Source organism: Colias croceus, chromosome 29, assembly GCF_905220415.1.
Source record: "Colias croceus chromosome 29, ilColCroc2.1".
NCBI classification, from domain to species: domain Eukaryota; kingdom Metazoa; phylum Arthropoda; class Insecta; order Lepidoptera; family Pieridae; genus Colias; species Colias croceus.
Genome location: NC_059565.1, coordinates 2,273,165 through 2,294,942, shown reverse-complemented (window position 1 = coordinate 2,294,942; position 21,778 = coordinate 2,273,165). Strand labels below are relative to the sequence as shown.

Here is a 21,778-nt window from a genome sequence, read left to right as displayed (position 1 = left end):
TCTACACTCAATTGTACATTTAAAAAAAAACCTCTATTTTTATTTTATTATATTTATTTGATTGTCACATTAGTACTGGTACACTAGGAGTTTTCGTTAAGGTAGGTTTTTGTGGTTTAAAAAATGATTTATTTAAATTTTTTTTGTAAGTACATAAGTACCTGCTGTATTGTATATTTTATAGTTTTATTGGTTTTGTTGGATGTAATAATAATTTAATATTATAAAGTAAAATTGCCTGAGTTAAATTCAAGTGTCGTGTTTGGATTTCATTTATTTTTTATTGAACAGTAATAAAAAATATATTGAGTTTTGACAATTCTTTGTGCTAAAACAAAACAATAATTCGGCTTTATAATATGAGATTAATTACTTAATAATTCACAATGAATTTTAGATAATATTTCTTTATCTTTAACTTTAACTAAAGAAATCGTAGCCCTACAATATTTCTAATACATATTACTTATATCGAAAAAAATCTTCTAATAACACACTTATTGTCTTCACCTGTATGTTTGTACTAGTGGTCCGCCCCGGCTTCGCCCGTGGTACATATTTCGCAATAAAAGGTAGCCTATGTCCTTTCTCGGGTATCGAAATATCTCCATACCAAATTTCATGCAAATTGGTTCAGTAGTTTATGCGTGATTGAGTAACAGACAGACAGACAGAGTTACTTTCGAATTTATAATATTAGTATGGATGTAACCGATTCCTTTAGACTCGATTTTGACCCACTAAACGAACAGATTTAATTCAAACTTTGTAAACTTATCAAGGATCAGTGACAGTACAATAACAGGAGTTTATCTTAATAAAGCGTGTTTTTTTAACTATATTTATTATTAGAAAATGACGTTCCTGGAGGACCGTGACTTGCAAGATGTGCCCAGTATCAAGGAATATTACAAAGGGAAGACGATTTTTATAACTGGAGGTTCTGGTAAGTCAAGTTTTTCTATTTTTTATAAAATAGTTTGTAGTGAACAATACAATTAAAATAGAATAAATAAGTAACAGGCCTTCTTTATAAACATTATCTAAGTGGACTCCTTATTGCTATGTACAGCCGGCTACTCACCTACCTGCAGCAGGGGCAATATTTGAATTGTACCCTAAATTGGCTCCTTAATTGTGATGTGTATAGTCAAGCAGGGGAAATTTAGAGAACAGCTGAAATTGCTCCAACCGCCGTGCAACCGAGATTGCCCCTGCGGTAGGTACGTGCGAGTAGCCGGTTTAATAACTCAGCCCCCCGGAATCACAGACACAATAGAAAATCTATTGCCCGATCGCCCGATCAGGCCGCTCGGGGTTCAATGGGTTAATATGATAGAGTGATTCAAAGAGAAGATTCAAGTACCTATTTAATTTCATAAGTATTAATCAACGTGGTCTAAGTCGTGGACGGAAAGCTGTTAGGCATCTAAATACAAAATTTAATCTACATTTTGCACGTCAGTTTTACTTTTTCACACCAACTTGCCAAGTTAGGTGTGAAAGGGACAAAAAAACAACCAGGCGTCATTCAAGGTCATACCTTCCCGTGACAAGTCAACGTTCATAGTGCAATCTCCAGTGTATAAGATATATAAAGCTTCTTGATTAAAATCAATGGCTCTGACTTCAATCAATACAACTTTGACTTAACTATAATCTGTTATTTAATACCATAATTCATACAGTTTTATCTTTAAATTTTAGGTTTCATGGGAAAAGTATTGATAGAGAAACTCCTCTACTCATGTTCGGATTTGGAGAGGATATACTTGCTCCTCAGGAGCAAGAAGGGAGTCAAATCAGAAGATAGACTAGCAGATTTGTATAAAAGCTCGGTAAGTAATCAATAATCATAATAAGAATTATTTTTACGGTGTTGCTCATTCTAACCCCACTATGTCAAATTATTTTAGTGTAAACAGGCGTAGAGCATTTTTTCGTTTCTAAGTGCGTTTGATTATGAGAGATAGAGATTCTATGCAATGTTCTAATACTGAACAACACTGAATACTTTTTATTAACACTAAAAGATTACGAAAGAATGTTCTTGCTCTAGCTCTAGGCTCTATGTTTTCTTTTTTAATTAGAACATTATTTTCAGATTTTCAAATATCTACGTCATAAAATCAACGATCATTCATTACAATGTAACTTAAAAGTAATAAGCACATTATATAAAAATCAAATAACGCTAAGTCACATAAAAGTTCGTTTAATGTAAATGCATCGTTACGAAAACAAAGAATGTTAAGTTTTAGTTTAATTATATTGATCTTTTTAGAAATTTTCATTTGATATCCATATTGCTAGAAGAAAAAAGCAAAAAATAATCATGGTATATGCCATAAACAAACATGTATAACCAAATCTGTTTCACTGATCGATTGTCTTTACGAATAAGTTGATGATTGTGTGTGTGTGAAGTCCCATGTCCCCGTAGTGGGGTAAGGGGCAGATGCATTATGCATACATCTGTTTCACAGATCGATTTTTCTTTAGGGACATGTAGGTGATCAGCCTTCTGTGTCCTACCAGACCGAGACTTTTTTTTTCTTCGTCTCCATCGGGAATCGAACCCAGGACCCCTCGGTTCTACGCTCACGCGTCAACCACTGTACCAAGGAGGCAGTTGTTGATTGATGATGTTGATGATTGCGCTATTATAAAACATAGAAACATTCTAATTTCCACCTAGTATTGAATCTCTTTACTGCTAGAACAAAATACATTATTTTTAATTATTACTTTTGCAAATATCAAATATCTCTACAATGTAGAGGCCGTGATTATTAACTTAATTTCATGAACAAAGTCGGGAGCTGTAACTATGTTGTAAGATTTTTTTAAGACTACGAGTTCGCTAAATCAAAATATAAAACATAAAAACCACAAGTTACATAAGTAGACTATACAATTCAACCAAATATTTAACTAAGGGCCGATTTTTCAATCCTTGGTTAAAATTTATCCGCCCAATAAAGTATTACACGAACATTTTAAAATGTCACCTGTAAACTGTCAAATACGAACAATTAGAATACATTTTTGAAATGGTAGTTTAATACGTTATTCGACGAATAAATTTTAACCAACAATTGAAAAATCAGCCCTAATTTGTAATAATTCTTCTTACAGTGCTTCGAGCGTCTTCGCAAGGAAATGCCTAACGTTTTCAAGGAAAAAGTATTTTTCGTAGCTGGTGATATTGCTGAACTTGGATTAGGTATTTCATGCATTTAACCTTATAAAACAACCATACAATATATTGAAATTTTTTTTAATATAATAATTATCTTGAGTACTTTGATAAGTACAGTGCACATATCCTCCTAGAGATTCGCATAATCGCACATAGAGCGGTTTTTAAATTTATTTACATTTTATCCTATCCTATCTTAATCTTCTATAATATAAAAATGAATCCCAAAATGTGTTGGTAAGCGCATAACTTGAGAACGGCTGAACCGATTTCGTTAATTCTTTTTTTATTATATTCCTTGAAGTACGAGGATGGTTTTTATGTAGAGAAAACGTAAATATGTACCACGGGCGAAGCCGGGGCGGACTGCTAGTATATAATATATAAATCTCGTGTTACAATGTTTGTCTTCAATGGACTCCTAAACCACTTAACCGATTATAATAAAATTCGCACACCATGTGCAGTTCGATCCAACTTGAGAGATAGAGATAGAGATAAATCTCAAATCGTTTTAGAGAAAGCGGGCGAAGCCGCGGGCGGTAAGCTAGTTCTATTCTTTTTGTTAGATGTATAATTAATATTATTTTCCTTTCAGGTCTCTCTGATGAAGATAGGATGTTGCTGATTAACCGAGTTAACATAGTTTTTCACGTGGCTGCGAGTGTTAGGTAAGTCAACACTAAAATTATGTCTCTTTCTGATTGACTGACTGACTGAATGACTGACTTAAATTGCATTGCTCCCTACAGCTCACTCACATACCTGCCGCAGAGGCAATATTGGAACAATCTCGGTTGCTCGGCGGTCGAAGCAATTTCAACTGTTCTCTAAATTGCCCCTGCTTGCCTATATACCTACATCACAATTAAGAGCCAATTTAGGGTGCAATCCCAATATTGCCCCTGCTGCAGGTGAGTAGCCGGTTTAAGTTGAAGTAAATGTAAGTCAGTAAGTAAACAATGGTTAAAATCTGATGCCGTGTATTGTAATTGATAGAGATGATCTTTTATACAATTTCAATATTTCAAAATCCAAAGACACAAAATTTTCCTTAATTTTTGTTTTTGTATATAGATATAGGTATCTGTATGTTATGTTATCATACAAAAACTAACATATAAAACTATATCTATATTTATAAAATTCTTTCACTACACGAAAGCTAGTTACATCATTAGCAAGTAAAGGCCTATTCAAACTGCAGCGGTATCCGCTACGATAGTATCCCGATGGGCATTGGGCACGCGATTTAATCTCTTACATAGTATAATATAGAGACTCTAATCGCGTACCAATCCGAGTACGGTAGCGAACAGGTTCGATATCGGTAACGTACCTACGTAAGAGATTTAATCTCGTGCCATCGGGATAAGAGTATATCAGATACCGGTGTAGTTTGAATAGGCCTTAACATGGGTTATTTTTTATTTCAAGTTGATCCGAACAATGCCGGAGCACTCATAGTATAGATACCTTATACATAATATGTAATTTGTTTTCGTTGCATGAAATTTTCATAATTTTTAACCGACTTCAAAAAAAAGGAGGAGGTTATCAATTCGGCCGGTATGTTTTTTTTTATGTATGTACACCGATTACTCCGAGGTTTCTGAACCGATTTACGTGATTCTTTTTTTGTTCGATGCGGGATGGTGTCGAATTGGTCCCATAAAAATTTTATTCGGATAGGCCCAGTAGTTTTTATTTTATGAGCATTTTTGTCTGTATTTGTAAATGTTGCAAGTGCAAGTTTGAAGTCGGTTGTTTTTAACGCAGTTATCAATATAATTTCCAGATTCAATGATGAGTTGCAAGTTGCAGCAAAATTAAACTTACGAGCGACGAAAGAGATTGTTGATTTGGTGAAAGAAATGCATAATCTTGAAGTGAGTTATTCATTATTCATTCATTATTTTTTTTTAATTCTCACATAATCATTCTTTATTCAAGGATCAACAAATTGAAATTAATATTAATTAGTAGAGTCGATAAGAGTGTATTCCATACTTCTTTAATAGTGCTTAATTTTTTTTTATTATTCATTCAAGGGGCGATTTTTCAATGCTTGGATAAAACTTATCCGTCCAATAAAGTATTACACGATAATATTAAAATGTCACGTAAACTGTCAAATACGGGCAATTAGAATACGTTTTTAAAATGGTAGTTTTATACATTATTCGACGAATAAGTTTTAACCAAGGATTGAAAAATCAGCCCTAAATTGAATTTAATGCCATAAACCTTAAATATGAAGGACATCTACCACAATATGCCTAACAAAGAATCTATACTATAATATTATAAAGAGGAAAGGTTTGTATGTACTATGTATGTATGGTTTTCATGCATAAACTACTGAACCGATTACAATGACATTTAGCACACATATAGAGGGTAACACGTAGGATAATTTTTATCCCGGAAATCCCACGGGAATGGGAACAAAGCGGGTTTTCCTTTGAAAACGCGGACGAAGCCGCGAGCGGAAATCTAGTATATCATATTAAATTGATCCGTTGCGATAAGAACAAATAACAGAAAAACAAACACGCTTTCGCAAATAATAAGAAAGAATATTATATTTTTAAAAATGTGTGCGTGTACTAGTGTACACACGTGGAGTTAAACTTCTTTATGACCTTATTTTTCAAAAAATAATTTACTATATGCAACTTTACAGAAAAACGTCGAATCACGCGTGGTAGGGATAAGAAAATGATGGCGCGTAACGGAAAAATGTCACGCGTAACGAAAAAATGTTACACTAAATTTTTTTCCAGCCCCGATAAAGAAGTTTCACTTCAAAAACATTCAATAATTAAAGAAACATATGGAAATTTCCAGAGCTTCGTTCACGTGTCCACAGGCTACTCGAACACCAATCGGGAGACGATAGAGGAAGTCATGTATCCCCCCCACGCTGACTGGAGGGACACGCTAGCTATATGCGAGTCCGTAGACCCTCAGGAGTTGAAGGTTCTTACACCTAAGTAAGTAGTTATGATTTTAAAGGATATTGATTTGAATTTATTGTTATAAAATTTGGTGTACCTCAAGGCAGTTTTCTGGGTCCAATGTTATTTCTAATTTATATTAATGACATAGTTTTTTTTACCTTTAATAATAGTATTGCTATTTCACTGTATTATTTTTTAAACTGAATTTTGGATGTGTTTTTTAATTTTTTCTTTGGTAATAATAATAATAATTTCCTTTTGTACATATTCGCGAAATTAAAACTTATAAATTATTTCAATATAGCTCATGTGTTATTCTGATAACCTAGAGTATTGTTAATATTCATCCAAATCTGTCCAGTAGTTCTTTCATGACAAATATACATATATCCACACAAACTTTTATTATTTATAGGTATTTAGGAGTTCTACCCAATACTTACGTGTTTATGAAGCAACTAGCAGAGCACGTAGTTTATGAGAATCGTGGAAAACTACCAGCCGTAATTCTTCGACCATCCATAGGTAATTTATGCAATCTTTACTTATTACTAGCCACGCCCCGCCATTTCACTAATATTATAAAGCTGAAGTCGAGTTTGTTTGTTTGAACGTGCTTATCTAAGGAACTACTGGTCCGATTTGAAAAATTATTTCGGTGTTAGATAGCCCATTTATTGAGGAAGGCTATAGACTATAATATCATAACGCTAAGACCAACATATAACTTAACATAATTTTTATTTTTTATTTTTTTCTTTATTTCAGGCAACAAATGTAGTTACAGTTAAAGGTCTTAATATAACTTAAAAACTACGGCCCATATGAACTTAAAACTACTTAAATACTAAATTAATACACGCTATGCCTTCGGCGTGTGACGCGATTCCGGGGGGCCGGGTATCCGTCCGCGGAAGCGGCGAAACACAACTCCCTGCGGCCAAAACCCTTCGTCCATGTAGACGCTCAGCTTGGCGGTCGGTACTCTCACCACGAAGGAGTTGAAGCTCACTTTATGGCGAGACTCCAGACGTTCTACTCGCAGACTCAAACCTGTCTTCGCATGCAAGTACTCGACAACATCTTCAGTCTTGGTACAGTAGTGCACACGAGACACATAGAGCGGCGTCGTCGGCACCTCTGCGCGCATCCGCAAGTTTGGATCTTTCGTTGCGGTGCCGCACTTGTTCTGACGATTCAACTTCTTCTTCTTCTGGACTTTTGTGAAGCCATCCTCGTCAACGTCCTTCGTTTTTGAAGGTAAACTTTTCCGCACGGGTGCGTTTACTCCTTTTGATGATTTTGGGGTCGCAGTCATTTTTGAGGCTGCGGCGGCGTAGTCACATTGAGGAGCAGCTGGCAACGTGACATGCGATGTCTTCTCCGGGGGAGAGGTAACGGGAGCGGGGCGCGGGGCATCACTCGGGTCATCGGCGGTCGGCGACACATCAACATCGGCAGTTAAAATGCCGACGCATGCATTTTGAGCTCCGCGACGTGCATTCACATATGACGGCACGGGTGACCTACATATTGCATGCGCATCGCGATATGACGCTAACTCGACTCGTAAATCGGAGATGGTCTTCTCTGAAGCCTCCAACTTGGTGTGTACCTCGGCCAGACTCGCCTTAAGGAATGTGATGTCCTTAAGGAGCCTCGTAACATCGACGTGGTCAAATCCCACCGGAGGAAGTTTATGCAACTCCTTTGCGACGAAATCGGGCACGTCATCGGGATCAGTCACCTTCAATAGGCTGATGATATCCTGTATGCATTTTTCACCCCCGTTCCTGCGGCGGGACGGCAACGTGGCAATCTTGTCCAGCGTTTGGTAGAGTAGCACCTTGCCACTGCTAATTTCCTCCTCCTTAAAGTTAGTTTTGCAGATTTGCATGATGCTAACCTCGTCCATTGTATCGATGGCATTTTGAATGAACGCCAACAGCTCATTTACAATGAGTGTTTTACAACTCATTATAAAAAGTTCATGCAGCGGCAAAGCCGCGCGTGACGCGAATTGTTATTCCTTACTGTGCTAGCACTAATCACGTCCGATTCCGAACGCGTCTAGCGCACCACTGATAATAAGCCCCGCGGATTTTCCAGGAGTGGAAAATCCGCGGGGCACAACTAGTCATATTATATTTTACTGATGAGAGCTTTAGTTAACTAATATTTAGAATACTTATAATATAAAGCTGAATTAGTGTTATTGATGAAGTAGATTTCATGTATAACCGTGCTAATCTCAGAAACTACTTGACCGATTTCAAAAAATTCTGTCATCGTTGGATATGTACGTGATCCCTGAATGCTAATAATAGATTACTGATGCTTGTTACAAAAATAACTTGAAATCTTTAGTCCCTGCATATCTTCGTCCTTTACCCAATAACACCTTATCTTTCTTATAACCTATATTTACAACTAGTTAAGTAACTTAGCGTAATGATATATAATAAGACTTCCTCGATAAATGGGCTATCTAACACCGAAAGAATTTTTCAAATATGTAATTGGACCAGTTGCAGTAGTTCCTGAGATTAGCGCGTTCATACATACAAACAAACAAACTCTGCAGTTTTATAATATTAGTATAGATACAGGTGTCTTAAATTGACTTTGATTATTTAAAGATTTTATTTGTTATACTTACTTATTCGGTATACTTTTCAGTTGTATCCGCAAATATGGAGCCCATACCAGGCTGGAATGCGTCCCTAAACGGTCCTCTTGGCATCATGATAGCGAATGCTAAAGGTAAATTATTTATTTACACCAGCGGATTCGCTTGCGTAATCAAAGAAAAACCCGCATAGCTCCCGTTCCCGTGGTTCTAAAAAAAAACGCACATCTATACATTCTTAGACGTAGCGCGCAAGAGCAACTTTTGTCTCCTATTTTGTTTCTCCCATCAACGCTATGGGCTAGTAAGAAAGTGCGCGCACGTAGCGACGCAACTTCCCATAGAGTTGATGGGAGAGACAAAATAGTTGCGGAGACAAAAGTTGCTTTTGCGCGCTAGCTCTTAGACTTTCTGGTTTGAATAGAAAGAATAAAGCCCAACATACAATAGCATAAATTTTATATGCACACAATCACATTTTATCAAATAATAATCGTTCTTAACTAGTAATTATTTAATGAGTTTCACAACAACACGTTATTACTAATTAGCATATTATAACAAACATATATTTAGATTAACAAGTTTTAAGTTCGAGTCATGTTTTAAGTTATGAAGATTCCATTAAATAAATATATTTTCAGGTATTCTACGTACTGTATTATCAGACCCTGATCTGAGAGCTGATTATATTCCCGTAGATGTCGCTATAAAAAACTTTATAGCCGCGGCCTGGATTCGGGGAACTAAAAAGTGAGCTATCAATTAAATAAACTTCTTCAGTAAGGTGTCTGTCTAAAGCGGCTACTCACCTACCTGCAGCAGCGGCAATTTTGGAATTGCACCCTTAATTGGTTTCTTAATTTTGATGTGTATAGGCAAGCAGGGGCAACTTCGAGAAGAGAAATATTGCTCCGACCGCCGTGCAACCGAGATTGTTCCAATATTGCCCCTGCAGCAGGTACATGAGTAGCCGGCTTAAGCTTTCATCAGTTCTTCATGACAAAATAGACATTTTTCATAGTCCATTGAGTGAAGTATGCAAGCGTTTTGTAATATATTGCATGTTACACACAAGTCTTATAATTATTTCACCTATAGTAGAGCCATTTTAATAGGCAACATTTGACAGTTTAACAAAATTCAACAACGTAACCTAGTAACGACGACATAGAATAACATGATATTTCGTTTTGTTAGAACTGCACATTTGCTTAACTTTTTTCAATAACGATTACATATTTTTAATAATAATGACCGATACAAGTAATTTTAAGATTTCATTTTACTGATAAACCATCCTAAACATAATAAACAATTTCTGAATTGAAGAACTGACGTCGCTACAATTTTGTGTCAATAAACCTTTTTTCTTTTTAAATACTAGAGACGTTACTCTAAAAATCGAAATCAGACATCTAGAATCGAATGCATTGATTACTTGTGAATAAAAATCATCATAAATTAATAAATTCGATTGACAAATGTTTCAAATCCGTATCGATTAATACACTTTAATCGATGTTTTTAAGCAGGTTACCTCTCTTCGAAGATAAAATTGATAGACGTCAAATGTTGCCTATTAAATTGGCTCGACTATAGTTATTTTATTTACAAACAAATAAAAAATTAGCATGTCTAAGCATTTAGATACAATGTGTGTATGGTTTTACATGGAACTGCGTTTTAAAATATTAGATTACCTAATTACTTAACCTAAATATTATTCAATTATTAATTAATGTAAATTAAAACTATTATTAATAATTAACCCATAAATCAATTAATAATTTATTATGAATAATTTAAAATTTTTAACGTGATTAACCCAGTGTGCTGTTTTAATTAATAAATGTATTGAAACTGCCAACCCGCACTCGTGGCCAGCGTGGATTATGGTCTGTACCCTCATAGGAGGCCCGTGTCCCAGCAGTGGGAACATATTATGTTTATGTTTCAGCCGTTATATTAATTATATGCATTTATTTACTTATTATTAATATTTATATGCTTCCTTATCTATATATTTATTTAAAGTACCTAGACTTCTACTAATTCTTTTTTAATATTAAGACGAACCGCAATCGCCGGTACAGCCTGAAAATCAGCGCTGCTTTAGTGCAGCATTTTGCTGAGGCTGTATCCGTTTGCCTAATTTTAAGATAAATTTTATAATGTATTTGGCTGTTTACTTTTTTTGGCAATAAATTTCTTTTCTTTCTTTCTTTCTATATACTGTGTCCCATCATCGGCGTATTATACAAATGGATGTTATAGTTATAACTACGCTGATTACATACATTCATTACATTGATAAATTGATTTCATTTCATTTGATTTGCAGATTACATCACAATGCATAAACACCAATAAATACCTATAGAAATTATTATTTACCCGATGTTTCGCACTTTAATCACACAATTAATTACTTAATCTCGTATAAAATCAGTTAAAGATTTTAATTTTTAAAACAAAAGAAAATAATGACTTACAAACTCAGTGTTAACGTTTTTAATTTATAATTCCTGCTCTACATTGCACCAGAAGAAATTATCCCAGTGTCACCTAATCCCGGGCTAATGTCATATTAAGATTTTAATTTCTAAATGTGTAATACTCGCTTAAAATCAATCAAAAGAAAATAATGACTTACACACTCAGTGTTAACGTTTTTAATTTATAATTCCTGCTCTACATTGCACCAGAAGAAATTATCCCACTGTCATCTAATCCCGGGCTAGTGTCATTTTCATTCATTATTATTAAATCCGGCAAATTATGAAAAAGCGAATGCTGAATGATTACGTATAGTAGAAAGTATGCGCTCCTCCCCGTGGCCAAGCTTGTAAAATTTTCGAAACGTCGCGTCGGTTTATTAAAATGGCGTTTAAAATCCTTTAAAAAGTGTTTATATGTTTTTGACGATATTTTACACTTATTATTATGAGTATTAGTTACTAGCTGTACATCGCGGTTTTATCCGCATAAAAATCAGTTCAGCAGTTTTTTGTAGTTATTATGGGTTATTTGTGAATAAAATATGTTTGTCTATATTCTATACTAGCTTTCCACCCGTGGCTTCGCCCGCGCAGTCAAAGAAAAACCCGCATAGTTCCCGTTCCCGTGGGATTTCCGGGATAAAACCTATCCTATGTCCCGGGGTAAAAAGTAGCCTATGTCCTGTCTCGGGTATCAAAATATCTCTATACCAAATTTCATGCAAATTGGTTCAGTAGTTAAGGCGTGACTGAGTAACAGACAGACAGAGTTACTTTCGCATTTATAATATTAGTATGGATTTACAGATTAGAACCAACAGACGATATCCCCATCTACAACGTATGCGCTGGGTCTCTGAACACAATTACAATGCAAGAGATGGCCGACACTGGTTATGCTATGTTGGACATCGTCCCATTCGATGATGTTATCTGGGTCTCAAATAACCCTAAAGTTTCCAGCTCCAGACTGCGGTATAATATTAGTGTAAGTTTATTTATTTACTAGCTTCCGCCCGCGACTCCGTCCGCGCGGAAAAATTAAGATTTATTTTTTTATACGTATTTTTTCGGGATAAAAATTATCCTATTTTATGCCCAGGATAATAAGGTATAATTATACCAAGTTTCATCAAGATCGAACCGTTAGTTTTCACGTGATGCCTTCACATACAGACAGACAGACAAAAATTTTTTTAATCACATATTTGGGTTTGGTATCGATCCAGTAACACCCCCTGCTATTTATTTTTTCAATATTTTCAATGTACAGAATTGACCCTTCTACAGATTTATTATATCTATAGATTTATTTACTAGCTGTGTCCCGCGGTTTAATCCGCAGTGCTCCGCTCCTGTTGGTCTTAGCGTGATGATATAATATAGCCTTGCCTTCCTCGATAAATGGGCTATCTAGAATTTTTCAAATTGGACCAGTAGTTCCTGAGATTAGCACGTTCCAACAAACAAACTCTTCAGCTTTATAATATTATAGTATAGATTAGTGCAAAAGAAAGGACAAGGCAGAAAATGAACAATATAAAATTATAAAAGGCATTATTTGTACAACAGCCAACAGGCATTCTAACGGTGCATTTACATCAAACGAGCGAATGCTCATTCTAAGCCCACTGTTCAAATTGTTTTAGTGTAAACAGGCATAGAGCATTCTTTCGTTGTTCTTAGTGCGTTCTAAGCCGCGTCCGCTGCGCCATGTTTTCGTGTTTTTTAACATCTTATCATTATTTTCTAACATATTAGGGGCATGGCCTACAAGAAAATAACAAAAACATGTTTGCCGCGCCAAGCGGCTAACACCCCCCGCATTCGCCTGCGGGGAGGGAAAATGACGCATTTGTGTTAGCGCTCATTGTAGGAAGACGACGGAGCTCATTGTGAAAACGAATTGTTATCTAGACACGCGGCAGCGTGTCAAGCCGAGTTCAAGCGAAGAGAACTGGCGAGCAGCAGCCGTGTATATATTTACACGAACCATTTCGAGCCACTTTTCACCCCCTTATAACTCGAAAACTATTTAAGTTATATAAACCAAATTTGGTACATATCAAGAGGACCTCAAGATAAACAAGAACCTTAAATTTCATAAATACAGATTAAACAGTTGCGTAGATATTAATATCCAAAAATCGCAATTTTTAAGACTGACTGACTTATAGACATATACAAAACCTAACCCACTTCCAGATGACCTAGAAAGTTCAAATTTTGTAATCAACTAGGTAATAGTGAGTGTACAAAGGAAAAAATCAGAAAATACTGAATTTATTTGTATTTAATTTTTTTTTCAATGACAAAATTTTGTTTGTACGGAAAAATGGAAAAGTTTAAAAAAAAAGAAAATAGTATATTCACCTTACTAGTCTTAAAAAATAGATCAAAACTAATCAGTGGCTGAAAAAAAATTTGAAATCCATCAATAAATGACTGAGATATAGATTATTGAAGTTAACATATTTTAGGACGAAACATCTGTAGATTCGAAGCGCCTCTGACATCACACTCACTCGTGCTAGTATCGCTAGGGCGGATTACTTCGATTGCATGATTTCTTTATTCAAAACTGTTATTAAACGTAAAATAAAAGAAAATTGCAATAAAAATATTGCCTTTATTGCTCATACAGTTAAAAATAATATATAATTTTACATATTCACATTTATTTATTCTTTATTTATGAGTGTTTAGTTTAGTTTTAATTTCAGTGTAAATAAATAAATAAAATCTTTATTTTGCTTTAAACATGGTATTCAATGGTGATACAATTAGGTATATTAATAAAGCATAAACATGTTTAGCCAATACAAGCATGCAAAAATAATTACCATAAATGGTGTAATGGAAGAAGGCTTCGTCGAAGGTCGAAATGATTTAATTTGCGTAATATTAATATGAGTGAAACATCTTTAGGCGCGTTTAGAGTAAAATTTCAAGATCGCGTCATGGCAATACCGTAACGTCATGGAGTAAGGCGACGATTCTTCTACAACGATCTTTGCATCTTGGTAATAGTGTGTGAGAGCACGCTTAACATGAGCATTAACTTAAACTGACCATCCGTTCAAAACCTGACATTGGCAGAATCCGTCCTCACTAGGATCGGGAATTGCCATTTGAAAAAAAGAAGAAGAAGAAGAATAGTGTGTGTACAAATTCACGCTGGATGTTTAGAAAATCATGTAATCTTTTAAACAGAAAACGAGTTTAAAAAATTGCAGATAATGACGGGGCAATGTGCGCTGACATTCATAACATACAAGAAAATATAGAAAATAATACTAAACAAACCATACAGAGAAACCGCAAGAAAAAAAAATCGTATATAAAAAGTATTATATTTATAAAGTAAATCAAATTTGCAGAGTAATTTTCTGTACAAAAAGTAATGATATCCCACCAAAAACATAAATGTAAAAATTGGAGCCGAGTTCAATCGATGACTTAATTTGCCAAAAAAAGAAATGAGATCTAAATGTGTGCCAAGTTCTGCAGACAGTCCAGAAATTTATTTACAAAGATGTATTAAGTTCTTAGGTTGACTGAAAACTCAATTGTTTTATTTTCCCTTAGAGAACAATGTTTATTCCAAAATATAACTTTTTTAATTTGAATAATATAATTATTTTCACAAAGCAAACAACTAATGACCTATTGAACCCCATAATTTGATGAGGCTAGTTTTTAGAACCTCACAAAATATAAACAGTATGTAAAACTAGCCTCATCAAATTATGGGGTTCAATAGGTCATTAGTTGTTTGCTTTGTGAAAATAATTATATTATTCAAATTAAAAAAGTTATATTTTGGAATAAACATTGTTCTCTAAGGGAAAATAAAACAATTGAGTTTTCAGTCAACCTAAGAACTTAATACATCTTTGTAAATAAATTTCTGGACTGTCTGCAGAACTTGGCACACATTTAGATCTCATTTCTTTTTTTGGCAAATTAAGTCATCGATTGAACTCGGCTCCAATTTTTACATTTATGTTTTTGGTGGGATTATGTTTTATTAACACGGCACAAAATCGCAACGGACGGGAATAACGTTAGAAAACATTGTAAACAAAGTTATGTTACAATTTTGGCGCAGCGGACACGGCTTTAAAGATACTATGCATTGTTCTAATACTGAACAACACTGAATACGAGTTTTCGTTTACACGAAAAGGTCACGAAATAATACTCTTGCCCTATGTTCGTTTGATGTAAATGCACCGTTAGGATTATTTACTCCTATTATGCAAAGAATTAGTTGAATCTTTTTAAGGTTGAATCCTTCCAATATATAGAAATAATCTTGTCTGTCAGTCTGTCTGTTTGCATACGTGTTTCATATTAAATTTGTAGATATTTTATATGTAAGAAATAAACATACATATTTTTATAATTTTTTGTATAAAAACAAACAAAAAGATTTTGTATAAAATTAATATACTTACCTAATTATTTTTCAGGTTCTATTCGAACATTTGTTGCCATCTTTATTTATTGATTTACTGTTGTACTTAATGGGGAAAAAACCACTGTAAGTATTTTTTTCAATGATTTTTTTCAATTATAGCTTATATATGTGTGATGGGATGACTGTTTCCAAAACGCACGATAGGAAACATTTTGCTCGATAAAAAAAAATCCTGAAGTTACCTCTAAAATATCATATAAATGCTCATGACAACCATATTTTACGATAATAATCCGTATAAAATCACAAATACATAGGTATTTAGTATTTACCATCTCGATTTCTTGACTGTTTTAGATTTAGAAAATATTTAAATTCTAAATATTTTTTAATTCTAAATATTTTCATTTACTTTTTGTTAAAAATGTGAACGGCGCTTACGATTCTTAGTTTCGAGCACGTTGATTCCATACTAAACGCGGACCCCCTCACCCCATACCCGAATAGCTGAATTTTCGCTGACCGCCTAACACCCCTTAATCCTAGACGTATTTTTCAGACTGGTCAAAATACAACGAAGAATATACGTAGCGCAGATAGCATTACAATACTTTACTACGCAGCAATGGACGTTCTGTAATGATAACTTTATTAAATTGAGAAGTGTGTTGAAGGAAGATGATAAGAAGGAGTTCTATTATGACGTAGAGAATATTGACCATTGGAATTTCATGGTGGTCTCAGTTTATGGGGCCAGGAAATACGTTTTGAACGAAAAAGATGAGGATCTACCGAAGGCCAGGGCGCATTATAAGAGGTAAGGAAATCTGGGTACTAATATTATCCCACCAAAAACATAAATGTAAAAATTGGAGCCGAGTTCAATCGTTGACTTAATTTGCCACAAAAAGAAATGAGATCTGAATGTGTGCCAAGTTCTGTAGACAGTCCAGAAATTTATTTACAAAGATGTATTAAGTTCTTAGGTGAACTGAAAACTCAATTGTTTTATTTTCCCTTAGAGAACAACGTTTATTCCAAAATATGACTTTTTTAATTTGAATTATATAATTATTTTCACAAAGCAAACAACTAATGACCTACTGAACCTCATAATTTGACTTGGCTAGTTTTTTGAACCTCACAAATTAATATAAACAGTAGGTATGTAAAACTTATAGCCTCATCAAATTATGGGGTTCAATAGGTCATTAGTTGTTTGCTTTGTGAAAATAATTATATTATTCAAATTAAAAATGTTTCACCCGCGTGGCTCCGCTCCTGTTGGTAGTGTGATGATATATAGCCTATGTCCTTCCTCGATAAATGGGCTATTTTCCAGTGAAATCATTTTTCAGATCGGACCAGTGGTTCCTGAGATTAGCGCGTTCAACAAACAAACTCTTCAGCTTTATAATATTAGTATAGATAAGTCTCTTTTTTTACTGCACTAATAAATTAAACAAAAAGAAAACATTTAAATACCGCAAACTAAGAACGAGAGATTTATTTCAGACAACCTTGGATAAAATACAGGAATAATTTCCTATAGGACGGAGTCAATTGTTATTTATTAGCCTTAAAATTAAATAAACATGAAATAATTTAAATTATATAAATATTGTCTCTACATATTCGAATATGTTTAGCATATTCAATATTCGTCTTCTTATCTTAGCATTTTACATGTTAAGGCCGTGTACGCGGTCCGTGCGCTGTTTGGCTCAAATATGTGATTTTTCAAACCAGATTGTCTATCAACCACTTATCTTACAAACATATGAATTACTAATAATTTTAGGAAATTTTATTGTCTATATAGTTAGTTAAGAGTTTTTTTCAATTAATACAGTATTTGTGAATACCATCAAGATAACTGAGCCGATGATTACTTGATTTCACTTTTAGTGTCAATTTCGAAGCTAAAAATATCTGAAATTGCTGACAGATCTAACACACATTCTTTTTTAACTAACTGCAAAAATCCTTATTAAAATAGTTAGTTAAAAGATTTTTTTATTTTGGACTCCTAACTTACGAAATTAAAATCCGAACAATGTGAATTTTTTTAGAAATTATAGTCGACAAAATGATTATTTTCACCAAGATATTTGACTTAGTTGAATATAATTTATACATATTGCAATAAAAGAACGTCTTACTTATAAGATTAAATTTAAAAAATCAACTAAGGTACCTCTATTATTTTTCTACAATTTTTTTTAAAGTACTATAAAACACTGCGCGCGACCCGATTAAAATCAGTCGGCAGCGAGCCTGCCCAGAGAGAGGACGTGTTGCTCGGCGCTCTCCTGTGGACTTATGCTTTTCATAGTAAAAGGATAGCGCAAGCCGCGATTTATCGTAATAGATCGCGGAGATTTTGACTTGCGTTAAATTGAATAAGCCCTCTTAACAATTTCTGTTCAAATTTTCACAAAACCGAATAATCCGTACTAATATTATAAATGCGAAAGTAACTCTGTCTGTCTGTCTGTTACTGTAATCACGCCTTAACTACTGAACCAATTTGCATGAAATTTGGTATGGAGATATTTTGATATACGAGAAAGGACATAGGCTACTTTTTATCCCGGGAAAATGTCGCAATCCCGGAAATCCTACGGGAACGAGTATTATGCGGGTTTTTCTTTGACTGCGCGGGCGAAGCCGCGGGCGGAAACCTAGTATTTACATAAATGACAAGTTAGATACACGCTGCTTTTAATAAACTAAAATATATATTTTCCGTCGATATTTGCCTACGTAGGTATACCTACTATAATATTATTAGTATCAAAATATCTCCATACCAAATTTCATGAAAATTGGTTCAGTAGTTTAGGCGTGATTGAGTAACAGACAGACAGACAGACAGAGTTACTTTCGCATTTATAATATTAATATCATAATATCATTTATGTAAATATTTTTATATTCGTACATGTTCAAAAAGTTTTTTCGTATTTAATTACAATATAAATAATTAATTATTTTGAATAAATAGATAACGTTGGTAAGTGACTACGCTGTTTTTCAAAATGGGCGCAAAGTACAAAATGACGTAATAGTTCTGATTTTAGGTTAAATGTTAAACAAGTACCTACCTACTCAAACTCAAATATTTATGTAAACAATTATGTTAACTAGACTTCGATTAAACGGTAATGAATCGTCAAAATACAGAAAAATTATAAAAATTAGGTAAATTGCCGGTTCTAAATACATTTACTACAGAGAAGAGCCGGCAAGAAATTTTATAGTTACCTACTCTTTTAAATATAATAAATTACTTGTATTTGAAGAAATCGCGTTTATAATCCTCTAAAAAGTCTTTTATTTCTACATATTTACAATTCGCGTAAAATCAGGCACGACAAAGTATCATACATAATACATAATATTACCACTGTTTCCACAAAAAGTCTCAAAATAATAATTATGTGACATATTGTGTGACATTTTTTCTAAAATTTTCTTAAATTACTCTTTTAAATTATTAATGCAACTTTTAGAGACTTCCGCATTTAAAAGCAAATACTCGAAATGTATTTCTGCCTGTTTAATATTATTCTACATAAGTAGTTTGTTTTTCTGCGAATATTGCTTTTTTATTTCATATATTTACGAATTTTATTTCCAGAATGAAAATCGTACGGAAAATAACTCATGGGTTATTCTATATCTTTGTGTTCTGGTGGTTTTGGAGGACCGAGTTTGTGCAAAATTTATTGAGCTGAAAGGAAGTAAGTAACAATAAATAAAAATGAAAAATAATATATTTAATCCAAGATTTGTGTTTCCAAGACAATGTATGAATATAGTGTAAGTACCAAGCTGTAAACTCTATTGTAAACAGAATAGTTCAAAAATGAAAATTATTGAAGTGAAACTTCTTTATCGGGGTTGGAAAAAATTTTGTGTAACATTTTTTCGTTACGCGTGACATTTTTCCGTTACGCGCCATCTTTTTCTTATCCCTACCACGCGTGATTCGACGTATTTCTGTAAAGTTGCATATAGTAAAATATTTTTTGAAAAATAAGGTCATAAAGAAGTTTCACTTCTTACGTGTGTTTTTTGTATAAAAAAACTATACTTACCTTATATTGTTATACTGTGTTCAAATATTGTTCCTGCTTTTGCAGTTAATTATAGGTATTAGTTTTCTAATTAATAAATATTTTATATGGAATTCCGTTTATTATTTATGATTTCTCCTCACCATGATCCCATGCAAGTATCGCGATGAATGTCTTTTTTACAGATTCGACAAATTCACATTGTGACGGTGCGTTTACATCAAACTAGTGAATGCTCATTCACTCCACTATGTCAAGTTCTTTTAGTGTAAACATACACACACACACATACACACACACGCACACACACACACACACATACACACACACACACACACACACACACATACACACACACTCACTCACAGACATACATCTGCACACGTATTATGTTTGTAAACTCTAGTTAAGGAAGAGCGGGTCCTCCTGACACAGGTTTTGTAAACTTACTAGGAGGACTCATCCATTTTCTGTATATGAAAACTGTGTGTATGAGAAATAAATATATTTTCATTTTCATTTTCATTTTTCAAACAGGCGTAGAGCATTCTTTCGTTCTTATTGCGTTCGAAAAGTTTCTATGAAATGTTGTAATACTGAACAACACTGAATACGAGTTTTCGTTTACACTAAAAGATCACGAAATAACGCTCTTGCTCTAGCTCAATGTTCGTTTGATGCACCGTGATACGGGAACAACAACATTCACTAATTTAATAGGTACGTAGCTTTTAGCGTTAGATGCAATTTAAAAATAATTGCAAAAAAGTGATTTTATTAAACATATTATATAATATACCGGATATTTTACAAAAATACTAAGTACTCTGTTTAAAGCCTGACTTTAGTTTATAATAACAAAATATGAGCTACTTTCATTTTTTAAGCTATTGCATAGCTTCTATCGCGGGCCTCGAGCGCGGCGCGGGGACCGAATCCAGAAATTCCGTAACGAAAAACCTCACGCTCCGACGGATGGAGGTGTGGCTTGAAGGCATAGCATGCAATAGCGTTACCGCGGCAGGCCCCGTGTGCCACACGTCTTTTTTATTTTATTTAAGAGAATCAATATTTCAAAATAAATTCTAGTTGCAAATGTGCCAACAACCTAACTTAAAAACTTCACCAGCCATAGTATTAATGTAGAAATATACAATGCAAATAAGAAAAGTGGTTTTGTATGAATAAACGCATTATTTACTTACAATAATATTATTTTAGTAAGCATATTTAATAGACTGCATTTCAAATGAATTCAGAGGTTCAATACCTTTACTATTGTTATGTTAATCAATACTAATATTATAAAGCTGAAGAGTTTGTTTGTTTGTTTGAACGCGCTAATCTCAGGAACTACTGGTCCGATTTGAAAAATTCTTTCGCTGTTATAAAGCCCATTTATCGAGGAAGGTTATAGGCTATGTGTCATCACGCTACGACCAACAGGGGTGGAGCCACGGGGGTGAAACCGCGCGCAGCAGCTAGTTATGGATAAGAGACAAAATAGCATTAATATTTGTAACGGAAAATACTTTTTGAGTACAGGGTGTTACAAAAGTGATGACCTAACAACCTCGTTGAATAAAATTTATGAATGCTTCTGCAGAAAGATCATAACAACAAACCCAGGAAGGTTTGAAACTCAAAACTAGATTTAGGGTGCTCTTTCACCAATTATGTGCGACAATGTGTAGCGAGGAATGTGTTTGCAAATAACCAGATAAGGCCGGTTACAGAGCTTCACCGACCATCAGTGCGTACGTCAGTCGCGCTTGTCATATGTATGGAAATTCATAAAACCGTTCATAGCTAGACCGACCATACGCACGCGTATTTCCATACATATGACAAGCGCGACTGACGTACGCACTGATGGTCGGTGAAGCTCTGCAACCGGCCTTTAAGAATTTAAATTATTTTCATATATATATTAAAAAAATTTTTTGTAAGATATTATATATTATATTTTATTTAATTT

At 34.0% G+C, this 21,778-nt stretch overlaps 1 protein-coding gene across 1 annotated transcript; it reads left to right on the top strand.

Moving 5' to 3' along the window:
- On the top strand, positions 1 to 19,682 carry LOC123704383 (fatty acyl-CoA reductase 1-like). The gene is made up of 14 exons (XM_045652744.1): positions 1 to 101; positions 853 to 946; positions 1,708 to 1,838; positions 3,139 to 3,226; positions 3,801 to 3,873; positions 5,001 to 5,091; positions 6,053 to 6,198; positions 6,581 to 6,690; positions 8,845 to 8,928; positions 9,439 to 9,547; positions 12,103 to 12,283; positions 15,771 to 15,841; positions 16,278 to 16,535; positions 19,362 to 19,682. The coding sequence occupies exons 2-14, from the start codon at positions 856 to 858 to the stop codon at positions 19,456 to 19,458; spliced, it is 1,530 nt and encodes a 509-aa protein (XP_045508700.1). The 5' UTR covers positions 1 to 101; positions 853 to 855; the 3' UTR covers positions 19,459 to 19,682.
- The last annotated feature ends 2,096 nt before the right edge of the window (positions 19,683 to 21,778 follow it).